The sequence below is a fragment of the Arachis hypogaea genome, chromosome 3 (assembly GCF_003086295.3).
Source record: "Arachis hypogaea cultivar Tifrunner chromosome 3, arahy.Tifrunner.gnm2.J5K5, whole genome shotgun sequence".
In the NCBI taxonomy this organism is placed as follows: Eukaryota; Viridiplantae; Streptophyta; class Magnoliopsida; order Fabales; family Fabaceae; genus Arachis; species Arachis hypogaea.
Window position 1 is genome coordinate 20,595,216 of NC_092038.1, and position 13,752 is coordinate 20,608,967.

Genomic DNA, 13,752 nt, shown 5'->3' on the forward strand with positions numbered 1-13,752 from the left:
ATTCTCTGACAACAGGAAAAATGGTCTCCACCTTTGAACTATCAAATAATGCCCTGAAACCATCCAAGGTCCTCCATAAGAGCGTGGTAATAATCTTTCTCGTTTGAAAAATAAAGAAGAAAGTAATCAAGGTTCATATCAATAACATTAGTTGAACCTTTTCTTACCCAGTCTCTTTTAAGGTGTTGTTTCATAAAGGCTAGGCTCACTCGTTTGCCTAGTAACTTAATGATGAAGGCGTTTTTCCAAGGCCTGCACCAGTCTTCAAACTCCTCTTTGAAAACTGGAATCACAGGACATGGGTTGAACTGATTGTCATCTCTGTCTTGATTATTATCCTCTTCATACCAGCGGTCCTCAAGATTTAGAGCATTGTCTGCCATGCTGTCATTATTGTCTTCCGGTCCTCCTGCAAGGCTCGGACCAATAAGGGTTAAGAAAGACTCTTTATAAAAAATTTTAGGGACTATGAAAGGGTTTGTATCACCCGATTTTAAAATTTTTATATTGTCAGACGGTTGGTTTAGATTAATATTATCTCGAATTTTAATCTTTTAGTACTCTATTGAACAAGATCTTCTTAAGTTGAAACTCTAGCAAAACTCTCTCCTCCAATATCTATCCGCTTTTTCATTTAGTTTTCCAATTTCAAAAGCAAGTTAGGCATTATTTAAGCATAGACGTTATAAAAGCAGCGCTTTTAAATTTGGTTATATATGGTCATCAATTAGGTATACTCATTAATTACATTTTCCAATCAATATATAGTCCCTCTTCTTAAGGAATTCAAGGACCACACTGGCTCCTTAATTTACCATTAAAATTGACAATTCATCAGAGTTATAGAATTCATGAATTAAAATTTTGTCAACCGTTCAATTTTGCTTTTTTGGTCTATGCTTTGTCTTAACTTAGAGGAGTGTTGAACTGTTGGTAATGGTACAGAATCCCATGCTTATGTGTTTTCCACTTTGTTAATTCATGCAGTACATGAAGGAATCCTCGCATGATAAATAGTTGCGAATAGTTTATGAAAATTTAGCAAGTATAATTAATGCGTAATTTATATTTTGTAGCATCAACCAAATTCCCATGAAGACAAAGTTGCTTATGGTCATGATATGAATTAAATATAGAGTAGAAAATCCGGAATTTAAATCCTGTAAGAAAATTAATAAAGTGATAGAATAACAGATTAATCACAGTTGAATTTGTAATTATCAATAAATTTGTAATTTTTATCATATACGAATTCTCTTAGTTTTAAAAAGATTAATTCTTTCTTTTATTACTCTACCAACTCTTTCACTTTAAAAAATCTTTGATCCAAAAATTCCTAGTTTAATATATACTAATAATAAATCCGTGTCCATTATTCTTTCTTTTGGTCAACATGGAAATTAATTAGTGCAAGGAAAAAATATAAAGGATAAAAAAATAACAGAGCTATAAGACCCCACTTGCTGCACTTTTCCGTTTTTCACACATGATTATCAAGGCAAAAACTAGACACTCAAGAATCAAGATTCAAGAACACAAAATAAATATTCATTAAAGAGCCCAACAGGCCCACCCAGTACACACACAGTACAACACGCAATTCACACTACACGCTCTCTCTCCTCTTTTGGAGAGGGCTACATATGACATTTACTACCAACAATTACACACACCAGAAAGGTAGGTATACAAAATCAATCAAGACAACTGAGAAAAAAAAAAAAAAGAAAAAATAATAAATAAGAAAAGGGAGAAAGGATCCTTTGGATACATGCCGCTTATGCCTATGCACTCCAAAGTCCAAATGGCTACTTTTCTTATAAAAAAAAAAAGAAAAGAAAAAAGAAAAGGGTGAAAAAAAAGGAAACAAGTGAAAAACTATTGTAGTAGTAAAATTGTGCAAAGCACTGGCAACATATAAAGGGAAATCCACGTAAGAAGGCCATGAAGACTATTTTTTTGGGTTGTGGGAGTTGACCAAGTTTTATAACCAGGTTAAAAAAAGAAGTGATGATACCAAGATTGGGAAGGAACCTTAGGCGTAGAAATTTAGGCGAGAAGTGTAAGTGGCCTTTGGAACCCAATTGGTAGGAATAACATCTCTTGCAGAGAGGGTTCTTCCGGAGGAAGTGCTTAGTTTCACTGAGAAAGGTCCTCTTAAAGGACCCCCAATAATGCACCAATTTGCACCCCATAGATGATTCATCTGCAGCCACTCACTTGACCCTCCCTGCCAATACCAAAGTCCAACAACAAATGAAACAAGAAAACACACCATCAGTACTATTAAAAACTATGTGATAGCTTGAAATCTAAAATAAAGGTGAACAACAAAATTTTGATCGTTGGTATCCAAGTCACATTAAAATTTAAAGCCTTATTTAGTAATTGTCTAAAAATAGAAAGATGAAGACACAAATTTGTTTTTTCTTTTAGAAAAAAAAAAACATATGACAATAGGTAAAATATTTTAGTTTTGAATGAAATTTGTCCAATTTTTATTGTTTACCCAAACTGGAAAAAAGGAAAATAATGACGGAAAACACAGCATTTTGTCTTATGTCTCTATTGTCCTAGTATTTTACTATTTTTGTCTTAAATTACTTCCTGAACACAACTTAAGATGAAAAGTGAATGTTAGAGTGGCATAGGATGATACAGATGCTAAAAACATAATTACTTATTTACCGTGAATATTTGCAAATAAAATTAGTTGGAGTTGGTCCCACTTACCTCAAAGAACAGTATAAGAATTATTCAATAATAATTTCTCACTGAGCACTGAGCAGAGATATCTATTATTATCTTATGTAGAGAATTGTATTATTTATTATGTCAAATTGCAAATAAGATTGCAAAACCTAAAAAAACTTTATGGTCCTATGCATTAACTTTATGTCCCTAGATAAGACTCAGTGGGGAGAGGTATGAAATGAAACACACAACAATGGTCCCAAAATAAGAGCATACAGTAAAAGCACCACAAAAGGAATATTGCATGCCAATGTGCCAGATTATGTGTATCAGGAATGACCTTATGATAATGATATCATATTTAATACAGATGAAAGAAAAAGAGTAATGCAAATTGCGATTGCAAAACTTGCCAAGATAATCTAATCTAAACTGAAAAAGGTGGTGAGAAAAAAAAAAAGGCACATGAATTAAGGAGACACGTCCGCAGCATTTGTAAATGTGAATTGTCCATTCTGGACATGGGACTAACATAACATATTAACATGCTATTCTTCTACATTTCCCTTTTTACATTGATCAGGAAAAAAAAAAAGAAAAAAAGAAATCTAGTGACCACGATGCTTAATTTCACGTTTAGGCCAATTACCCTTGGTCAAATCTGAAACACTTTTCAAGAACCAGTGTTCCAAGGATTCCAAAGATTCAGATTAGTAGTAGACTATTAGCAACCCATTGCTCTTTATTACTTAAATAAATCAAGTGTGGATTCTACCTATAAAATATATGATTAAGTCTCAATAAATTATTGTACTTAAAAGGATAAATAATCGAGGCTAGCTGTAGTAGCATCTGTTCTTTGAACCTCTTGTGCAATTATTTAAACTCGTTCTCCCTCATATTTTAATACATTTATTGTTCATGTAAATATAAATTGAGATAATTAAGGAATAAGCATTAAAAGAATGAAAGATAACATATAAATAGCAAAAGGAAGATAATGCATACCTCTCTTATATGCATGGAGGCTAAATCTCCCTCTGCATCTTCAAACTCAACAAGAAGTGATAACCAAAAAGGTGTGGAACCTTCATTGACATGGAAGGCAATTTTTCTTCCAGGGTATTTACATGGTGTTCTGCAGACAATCAAAGAACAAAATTCGTTTACTACACAAATTGACATTTTTTCAAAATGTTCCTTTCCTTTAATCTACAAAATAATAAGGTGCATCAATCAAGATTCAACATGATAGTGTTCCAATATATAGAGAAATACACAGGACAGTGAAAATACAACATGAAAAGTTCGGTAAATACTACAAGAAAAGCTAAACTAACAAAAGCAGTCAAAAGTTAAATTTGGGAAAATTATAGAAAAGAAAAGAACTAGTGAAAGGGTCAACACAAGCAGGGAAAAGGCCTGGAGCAAACTCCCAGAAAAAACCTTTAATATTTTTAACTCTTTGTTAAAAAATTAATTGAATAAAATTTTATGTCTATTTAACTATTTTATTTGCCAGTTTTTACACCATGGTCATGTAAAGTGTATATAAAATTATACGAGGGATAAAACTAGAAATTTAACAAGAATAACAAATACAATAAATACAGAATAACAGATAAAGTGAATCAATATAACTAAATGCTGGCAGTGAGTGATTTTAATAGTGACCTGACAACATGGCTAAAGAAATAAAGGAAACATCAGAAAACAATTCCAGTATTAAATAACCAGTTCCATTTAATTTGCAGGGAAGAAAAAACTCAACAGTCAAAAATGGAAAGACCGAAATACAAAACATTCTTTGTTTTTCTTCTCCTTTCAAAAATGAAAAACAAATTTATTTATGAGTTCTTATTTATAAAACAATAAGGGTAGGAGATCGTTAAATTTTATATAAATATTTAATTAAAAAAATGATAAAAGATCATCAAAATTTTTATTATTTATTATTTTTAATTAATTATTAATATTTAAAAATATAAACCAAAGTATATTATTAGATTAATAAATTAAATAACTTAAATTAATAATTAATAATTAAAAATAATTGTAAAAATAATAAATTTTTATCATCTTCTAGAATTTCTTTTTAATTAATATTGCGACATTAATAAAATAAACCTTCTTAAAATTTATTACTTCGTAAAAGAAAAGTGATGGAAAATGCTGACCTTCGGTAAATGACGGGGATTTGACCACGGTCCCTGATCTGGCCGTTCTCGCCGGCGATAGCAAGGCGGCCAAAGGCGGCACCACTGAGGTCGAAATGTGTTTGGTCAGAGGGGCAGCCGGGGCACTCGTCGGTGATAATAACCGTCACAGCTCTCCTTGAGCATATAGATGAGTCAACACACTTCACCTTGTAACACGCGCCGCACCCTTCACCATTCATGAACAATAGGGGACCCACTGCCCCCACCCTCGCCCTCAATGGCTTCACATCCACCATGGTCCCATACCCACATGCTCCACCTGAATTCCCCAATTACCCACAAAATGTCACTAACAACCGCCAATTTATAACAAATTACATCACTGACGAATTCATGTAACCATAGGGTCGAGTTCGGTATTTACTCATTTACGCGGAATTACACAGTAAAAAGTGAAAACGTCCATTCGCGGACATTCGATAATTGAATAGTAAAAATCATGTGACTTCAAAGTGGTTAGCATTATTATGTTCATAATTTTATTGCTTCTACCTTCATATTTTTCACTCACAATCACAATTACCTGCAAAAGTTCACTGATAACACTCGTTGAGTCAACTCAGCGAGTCATGCAAGTAATAATGCCAGAGAGAAGGAACTTACCGGTGCTGCCGTCACCTTCGGGATCACCGTACCACGTGGCGGTCCCCGGATACCAATGTAGGTCGGTGGCATGGCGCTGAGGTTGTATCTCCGCCGCACACGGCACCATGAGCTTCAACACAATGCTAAACAAAAAGAAGAAGCTCGGATTCGACGAGGCGAAGCTACGGTAGTCCGGCATTGTGTTTGTAAGAATAATGTGTGGGCGCGCCACCCCTTGTAGTAGGAGGGAAAAAAACGGTGTCGTTGTGGGCGTTGCCGACACTTAAGTGGCGCAAAGAGTGAGAGGGGGAGTTGAGGGGACTACTACTGAGTTTGGGTTTATTGAGTGAAACCGTTAAAAGGGTTTTTGGGTTTCTTATAGAAGAAAAATGCACCATCGTTTTGACATTTATGTCCTGCGTTCTTTGCGGTTATTTACGGAAGGGTGCCACTGAGTGACTTACTGTGGGTCCCACCGGTAGTTAAGGCGTTAATTCCGCATTTGCGCGCGTAATGGGAGGTCAGGTTGGTCATTTCATGTTTGAAACGAAGAAAGCAAGCAAAGCGAAGCGAGGCTTGTAACGTTGGAAGGTGAAATGCTCTTGGAAAACGATTTGATTTTACTGACCCGAGATTCCGTACGAAAACGGTTGCAGAAGAGGTAGAGCTTTCACTATGCATAGAGCTCCATATGTGAAGACTGTGAAGTTAGTGTGAAACTGTGAATGAGATTTTGTTCATCGTTGACTTTTGACATTTTAACATTCTCGATTAACATTTTATGTAGCATCTAAAATGGAGGAAATAATTTTTATTATGGCAGCATATCTAGGGCTAAAAAATTTTAATATAAATTTTACCCGAAAATGAAAATTTTTGGTATATATATATATAGGTAGGTGGACGTTCAGGTATTGAGTCAACACGCAACTAACATGTTGGACACGTGGTACAATCGCATGCAATACGTAGGTATCGTGTTGTCACGTGGTGCACATTCATTCAATATGAAGGTAACGTGTTACAACAAACAGATAATGTGTTGGACAGCTTTTCTGATACCTTCACAACTCTATAAAACACTCTCCGAACATTCATATTTAAATAAAACACTATTTTTTTCCATACTTAAAATAATTTCTGCATATTTACATTTAACTAAAAATTGGTACGATTTGGTGTTTTACAAGTGTGTAATGTACATAAATTATTTCTGGATCTTTTTATTTAATTTTTAAGATAAACATAAATTGTTCCTCACATTTTTTTTATTGTTTTTAACAAACTCAAATTGTCCCCACGGTTCTTTTTTGTTTTTATCAAACTCATACTTTTTTATTTTTTATTTTTGGGAGTGTTTTGTGGCCTATTTTTTTATAACATGAAAAGTTTATTAGTATTTTTAGTGGAAATAAAAATTTTTGGTGTATTTGTATATTGATGGACATGTCAGATAGGCAGATTCAACATGTGGAGGCGTGCTGATGCAGCACATGAAAGGCGAGCTGACACCATGGGGAGGGCGTCTTGCTGACGTGTCGATGTCTGATTTGAGGGTAGCTATAACATGTGGGGGCGTGTTGATGACATGTCGCTCTCTGATTCGATGGCGATGCAACATGTGGTGTGCGTGTTGAGTGCTCTCCCTATATAAGGCAAAGTTCGGTACCATTTCATTGCGAAGAAAAGAGTTGTTTGAGTGTGTTTCTGGTGTGATGGAAGGTACCGCAAATTTTGCAGTGCATCGCAACGGTGAGATTATACGGAATACTCATGAGTGAGTGAGGTTTGTGTGTGAGAATCCGTTTTCGTTTGTGGTTCCATGCACAATGATGCCCATAGAGCTTCAAAACGGTCTCTGTCAAAACATGGAGAACGATATGTTGAGGAGAGTGAGCAGTATTCTGTACCAGAATCCCATTATAGTTTTTGGTGGTCTAATACAGTTTGATATTATGCCGATCATTGACGAAGCGAGTATGTAGAATATGTTCCATATTCACCGGCAGACTCAAATGTGACAACCAAAAGTTGAGTTGTATGTTGAGTTTGAAAATGTAGAGACAGATGAGATTCAAAATGATTCAGATATAGAGGATGATAGAACTGAAGTGTACAAAGGAATGAACAATGACAACGAAGAGGACTTCAAAGCTACTTATGAAGTCGGCGATGAAGACAAGGATGGTGATGTGGGAGTTGAGGCAGCAGTGGAGAATGTAGTGATTCCTCCCGCGGTTAGTCAATCGATGAACATCCACCTTTTATGCGTAACTTGGATCTTGACGCATACATGCACTGGAATTTCTGAAATATGTAAACATAGGTACGTGGTAAGTGAATAATACGTTTTTCTTAATTTATATTTTGGATGGATCAATGAATGATGATTTATGCTTTGTGTAGGTGTTGCTAATTCTGAGGATGGAGAGTTCATGATCGGAATAGAATATAGTTCTAGAAAGTGGATTGTTGCATCAATTAGAAGTTACACTATTTCTAGAGGAGTCGACTACAATGTATATAAGTCTAAGTCATAAACGTTCTATGCAAAACGCAACACGTATGGGCGCGGGTGCGACTGGCTTATTCGAGCCAGCTTGACACGAAAAAAAAGTTGTTGGGAGATACGTAAATACAACGGTAGGCACATGTGCACAATGAAAACGATTTCACAGGATTATTCCAAGTTAGAAGGGGGTACCGATCTCGCAGCTGAATGTTATGACGGATGCCCATTCCACTATCCACCCCTATGTAAAACTCTTCAGTCATAAAACTGCACTTCACGAAGAGTCATGCAATGCTCTTTCGGTAGAATGACTCATGCTGCCTTCGAGGCGAATTGTGCATACCCGAACTTGTGCATCACTCGGTTCGCAGGGTGCCATTCGACACACTCGAAGGACAATAACGGAACAATGGTGTCACACATCTCAAGGTGTCGATGTAGTTCGTCGGGTATGATCAATCTTTCGTACAGCTGTCACACAAACTGCAACATATTATTAAAAAATTAGAACCCTAATATTAATGTTGGATATTAACACACACAAACCCTAAATATTTACTTCTTCCATGTAATATATTTTCTGCCTAAATGACGCTGTTGTCTTTGATAACCATGCTGCGGTTCATGCGGAATGACTCCACCTAAAACATGTAATATTGAAAAAATTAAAAAATGTGTTGTCAAATAAATATGCATCATCAATAGAATACACAACTAAAATAGGAACTGTTACCTCTAAGCAACCGGTACGTTAGCCGCTGGAAGGTACTGTTTCGATACGGATGCAATACACGACATTCACTCACATGTCCAAACAAACAAAAGATTAAGAATGCCATCCATCTCCTTAGTATCATACCGTGATGCACGACACAGTGCCCTGTAAAGATGTGCGAGACATGCTGACCCCCAACCGTAAGTGTAGATTTGCTCAAAATCGCGAAGCAACGGTAGATACTTCGCGTGGGTATATGTCGTCGACTTATCCACAAATAGGGTCGAACCCAGCAAATAGAAAATTTGGCATCTCACTTATCTCTAAATAGACTCCAAAGTCTCCAAATGGCTCTGTGTCTCTGATACGGCGAACCCATGCTAACTTTATATAAGATTTGGAGGAACTACTCACAACGGGTTTGTGCCCGAAAATCGCAATGCACTGACTCTGCAGAAATTCGCCACTGCTATTTGTCCATCCGCTCACAACTTGTCTATCAATGGGTAAGCCAAATATATAAGGGACATCTTTCAGTATCACGGTAACCTCACCCACTAGCAACACAAAGTTGTGAGTCTCCAGCCTCCACCTTTTTACTAAAATAGATAGTAAAGTATAAAATCCTCTTGTCACCCCAATTCTAGAGATATGGTAGAACTCTGTTGCTTGTAAAGCGTCTTCTACCATTAGGTTCCACGTTTCCGACAAATCTAATTTACAAGCCATAAGATTCCTATTAAGTTAGTACAATAAAAATATATTTATTCATTAAATATATCTATTAATTTAAAGGAATGAAGATAATAATTATTTAATAAAAAATAAATAAAATAAAATATAATAGTAATTTAATTGTACTACTTTACATAAATAAAAAATAAAATAAAAAATATTATATTATACTATTTACTTACTAGTTTAAATAATATAAATATGATCTTAAGTAAAAAATAAGATACATACAATAATATTATTATCCTTGATAATTATCATAACAAATACCTGAACGAAATTTTTTTTGATATTCATATTATTTATTTATTTTCGTGAATAAAAAATATTTGTTAATATTAACATTTAAATTATTTATTAAATCTATAAAAGAATAATCACATTATAACAAAGAATTCAAAAAATTTATACGACTATATTTATATTATTTTTTTGTTTATTAATTAACAAATATAAAATAAAATAATAATATACTAAAATTTATATTATTTATTAAATTTGATAAACGAATTTACGTAATATAATAATATTAAATACAAACAAAAATAATAATATTAAAATCTATATCATTATCTAATATTAACACAAAAAAGTTAATATTAATTAAAGTTAAAAAAATTAAATTATAAAAATAGAAAAATTATCAACCAATTCAAATAATTGGTAATATATTCTTTGGGTGTCGTATAATTACGTACTATTTTTTATTAATACAAACTAATAATTCTTTTATATATAATTACTCTTTTTTGTTTTAAACACACTACTAAGGAGCCACACTACTAACTCTCTTCTTCTTCCTCACTTTAGATTTCTTCTCTCTCAAACTCACTAACGAAGCATGAAATGGGGGGAGGGTTGAGCTCTATCTAAAGAGCTTCACCCTGCATCGCTAGTTTCCGAAGGAAGAAACTGTTCCCTGTATGCAGACCACCTCCAAAACGCTCACCCTGTGTTGCACAGCACCTACAACTCTTTGAAAATGTGCGAGGATCTCTGCAAAACTGGCTGGGTTTCTGACGTAGCGCACCCCTGCGTATTGCCATGGTTTAGCCACGCCGCTAGCGACGCCAACTCACCACGTCCCCGCGTGTTGGCAGAGTGTTGCTATGGCGTTGATGACGCCTATTCACCGCACCCCTCACCTGTTGAAACCTGCATCCACAAAACGACAAAACACCCCCAATGTCAATATTAAGCAAAAATAGAATGGTGCTTTCCATATGAAAAATAAATTGAGCGCGTTTTGTCTTAATTATGACCTTAATTGCAATTTATTAAAAATTATATTAATTATATTGATTTAGCCACTTTAATTATAATTTGTTAAGAATAATTATGTGACTCCAAATTATCTTAGATCTTGTAAGTAATTATCCACAATTTATTGGTTCCACGATCATTCACTCGTATAAATAATACTATCAACTTTTTTTTGTTCTCAAACTCATCAACAATACACTCACAAAGTATAAGAGAATTTCTAATAACTAATACATTTTTATTCATATGAAGAGATGATTAAAGTACACGGAATTCAAGCCTTTATATAAAAAATTTGTATAATAAAATAATAATTCTTATAACAATTAAGTAGTAATTATAATAGTTCAAAAAACTAGTAGAAACTTTGACTAGTCAACTTTCTTATTCAAACTTGCTTTAAATTTTTTAAGGTTAGTCATCAACTTAAAACTTTTAATCCATGATTCTTTTAGGATTTTGTAGAAAATATCATATGAATTGTAAATTTTTAAATCTTCTAACAATTTGGTAATTAGGGGTGACAACACTACCCGAACCTGCGGGTATCCATCCCACCCCTACCTGTTCGGGGCGGGTAATTACCCGCACCCGCACCGGGGCGGGTTCTTGGGCGGGGCGGGTTCTTGGGCGGGTTTAGGTTAAACCCGCCCCTACCTGCCCCGGTATATATAATATATATATATATATTTTAATATATAATATATGTAATATATATAAAATTATTAATAATATTGTATCATATTTAAATTTTTACTTTAATTTATGTTATAAATGTAAATAATGGTTATATAATTTTTAAAATTTTATTTTATTTTTTGGATTTAATAATTATTGGGACGGGTAGGGGCGGGGCGGGTACCCGCAGGGGCGGGTTAGGATTTAACATTTTACTACCCGCGGATAGAAGTGGGGCGGGTTTGATGCGGGTTTTTGTTGAGCGGCGCGGGGTCGGGTAGAGCAAAAACCCGCCCCTACCCGCCCTGTTGCCACCCCTATCGGTAATGTGTGGAGTTTTCTAATTTTTTGTACTTTTATCCAATTTGGCAACTTGCTTATCTCTCATGATCATTCATGATTATTCTAATATGGAGATGGATACATGTTAATTTATTTTATCCAACATTGCCTTCCTTAAATCAAACGTATAGAATTTATCATTCCAAACATCTTCTTCAACTTATAAAATAACTTAGTCTTCAACGGCTTTGTAAAGATATCTGCAATTTGATCTTCAATAGGACAGTACTCAATTAAAATTTCTTTCTTATTCACCAATTCTCTAATTTTGTGAAACCGAATATCAATATGCTTTGATATTCTATGGAACACTGAATTTTTGCAAAATACAATAGCTAACTTGTTATCACAGAATATCGTTGTTGGAGTACTTTGTTTCTCGTTCAATTCCTCAAGAATTCTTCTTAACTAAACTGCTTGTGTTGCACAACTTGCTGATATTATTTATTCTGCTTCTGCTGTAGAAAGTGCTACTAGTTGTTTCTTCGAAGACTATGAAATTGTACCAGAACCAAGACGAAATGCAAATCCTGAAATACTTTTTCTTGTTTCAATATCTCCAGCTTAATCATTATCAGTGTAACTGATAAGATTTACTTCATTGGTATTTTCATAAAAATACCGTCATTTAAAGTACCTTTGATATATCAAAAAAATCATTTTGCAGCTTGCAAATAGTTGGTACAAGACTCCTCCATATCTGCTAAGCAATCCAACTCCAAATATAATATCTAGTCTAGTTGCAGTCAAGTACCTTAGGCTTCCAATTCTTTGTAATAAATGGGATTTACTGCTCTTCCTTTATCTTCTCTCAATAACTTAAACCTTTCTTCGACTGAAGTAGGAACTGATTTTGAGTGCTCTATCTAAAATTTCTTCAAAATGTCATTTGCATATTTCTTCTGTGAAAAGAAGATTCTATCATCTTTTTGAATGATTTCGATGCCGAGAAAATAAGACATCAAGCCCATACCTGTCATTTTAAAGTCTTTTATCATAACCTTCTTGAATTATGCAATTATGATTGAATTGTTGCTGGTAAAGATAAAATCATTAATATAAAGATACATGATCAAGATATATCCAGACTCTACGAACTTGATATAAAGGGTATGCTCAAAGGAATATCCTTTGAAACCATTCTGAGTGAAATAAGAATCAATCTTCTTGTACCACGCTCTTGGTGCTTACTTTAACCCCATACAAAACTTTCTTCAATCTGTAAATTTTATCTTTTTTCTCAGGAATTTCATATCCTGCATGTTACTCAACATACACTTGTTCTTCTAAAGTACCATTTAGAAATACAGAATTAACATCCATTTGATGTATCTTCTATTTATTTTGAGCCGATAGTGAAATAATCATATGAATAGTATCTAATCTAGCAACGAGAACAAATACTTCAAAGTAGTTAATACCTAGTTTTTGTTTGTATCCCTTAGAAACCAATCTTGCTTTGAAACGATCAACTTCACAATTGGGTTTGTACTTAGTTTTGTAAATCCACTTTACTCCAATCAGCTTCTTATCTATTGGTAAATTTGTCAGCTCCCATGTGTCATTCTTCTCAATGGCATGAATTTTCTCATCCATTGCTTTCTTCTAATTGTTGTCTCTAGAGGCTTTTTCAAAGTTCAATGGCTCACAGTCTAAAAATAGAGGAAAATTTATGATTTTTTTGTCGGACGGAGCGTTGTCATTGCCAACTTCATAATATGCTAATCTAGCAAGTAGTCTCTGCTCTCTTTGAGGCCTTCTAGATGATTTTGGTTGTTCAGTTATGTCAGGTTACCTTTCTTCTACTTCATCACATGAATTTGGAATTACAATCGGCTGTTTTTGTTTTTGTATTTCAGTTTCACATATCTTTCTCGTCAAATGTCACGTCCCAACTAATGATCACCTTTTTTTATTCTGGATTATAGAGCTTGTATGCTTTTGAGTCTGTGCTATAGATACACTTTTCACTTTTGTCATCTAACTTCTTCCTTAACTAATCTGGTAAA

General features: G+C 34.2%; 1 protein-coding gene across 1 annotated transcript; it reads right to left on the reverse strand.

The window, feature by feature from the left end:
* Window positions 1-1,526: 1,526 nt before the first annotated feature.
* Window positions 1,527-5,843, reverse strand: LOC112789778 (expansin-B3). The gene is made up of 4 exons (XM_025831820.3): window positions 5,517-5,843; window positions 4,872-5,172; window positions 3,703-3,832; window positions 1,527-2,230 (listed from the first exon to the last, which is right to left on the reverse strand). Exons 1-4 carry the CDS (start codon window positions 5,695-5,697, stop codon window positions 2,036-2,038), a joined length of 807 nt encoding a protein of 268 aa, XP_025687605.1. The 5' UTR covers window positions 5,698-5,843; the 3' UTR covers window positions 1,527-2,035.
* Window positions 5,844-13,752: the final 7,909 nt, after the last annotated feature.

Excerpts from the sequence above, each read along its gene's own strand:
- LOC112789778 (XM_025831820.3), bottom strand. The coding sequence starts at position 5,697 with ATGCCGGACTACCGTAGCTTCGCCTCGTCGAATCCGAGCTTCTTCTTT. Across the intron at positions 5,173-5,516 it reads CGAAGGTGACGGCAGCACCG|GTGGAGCATGTGGGTATGGG; the intron begins GTAAGTTCCTTC and ends TGGGGAATTCAG. Across the intron at positions 2,231-3,702 it reads CCTCCATGCATATAAGAGAG|GGAGGGTCAAGTGAGTGGCT; the intron begins GTATGCATTATC and ends TGGTATTGGCAG.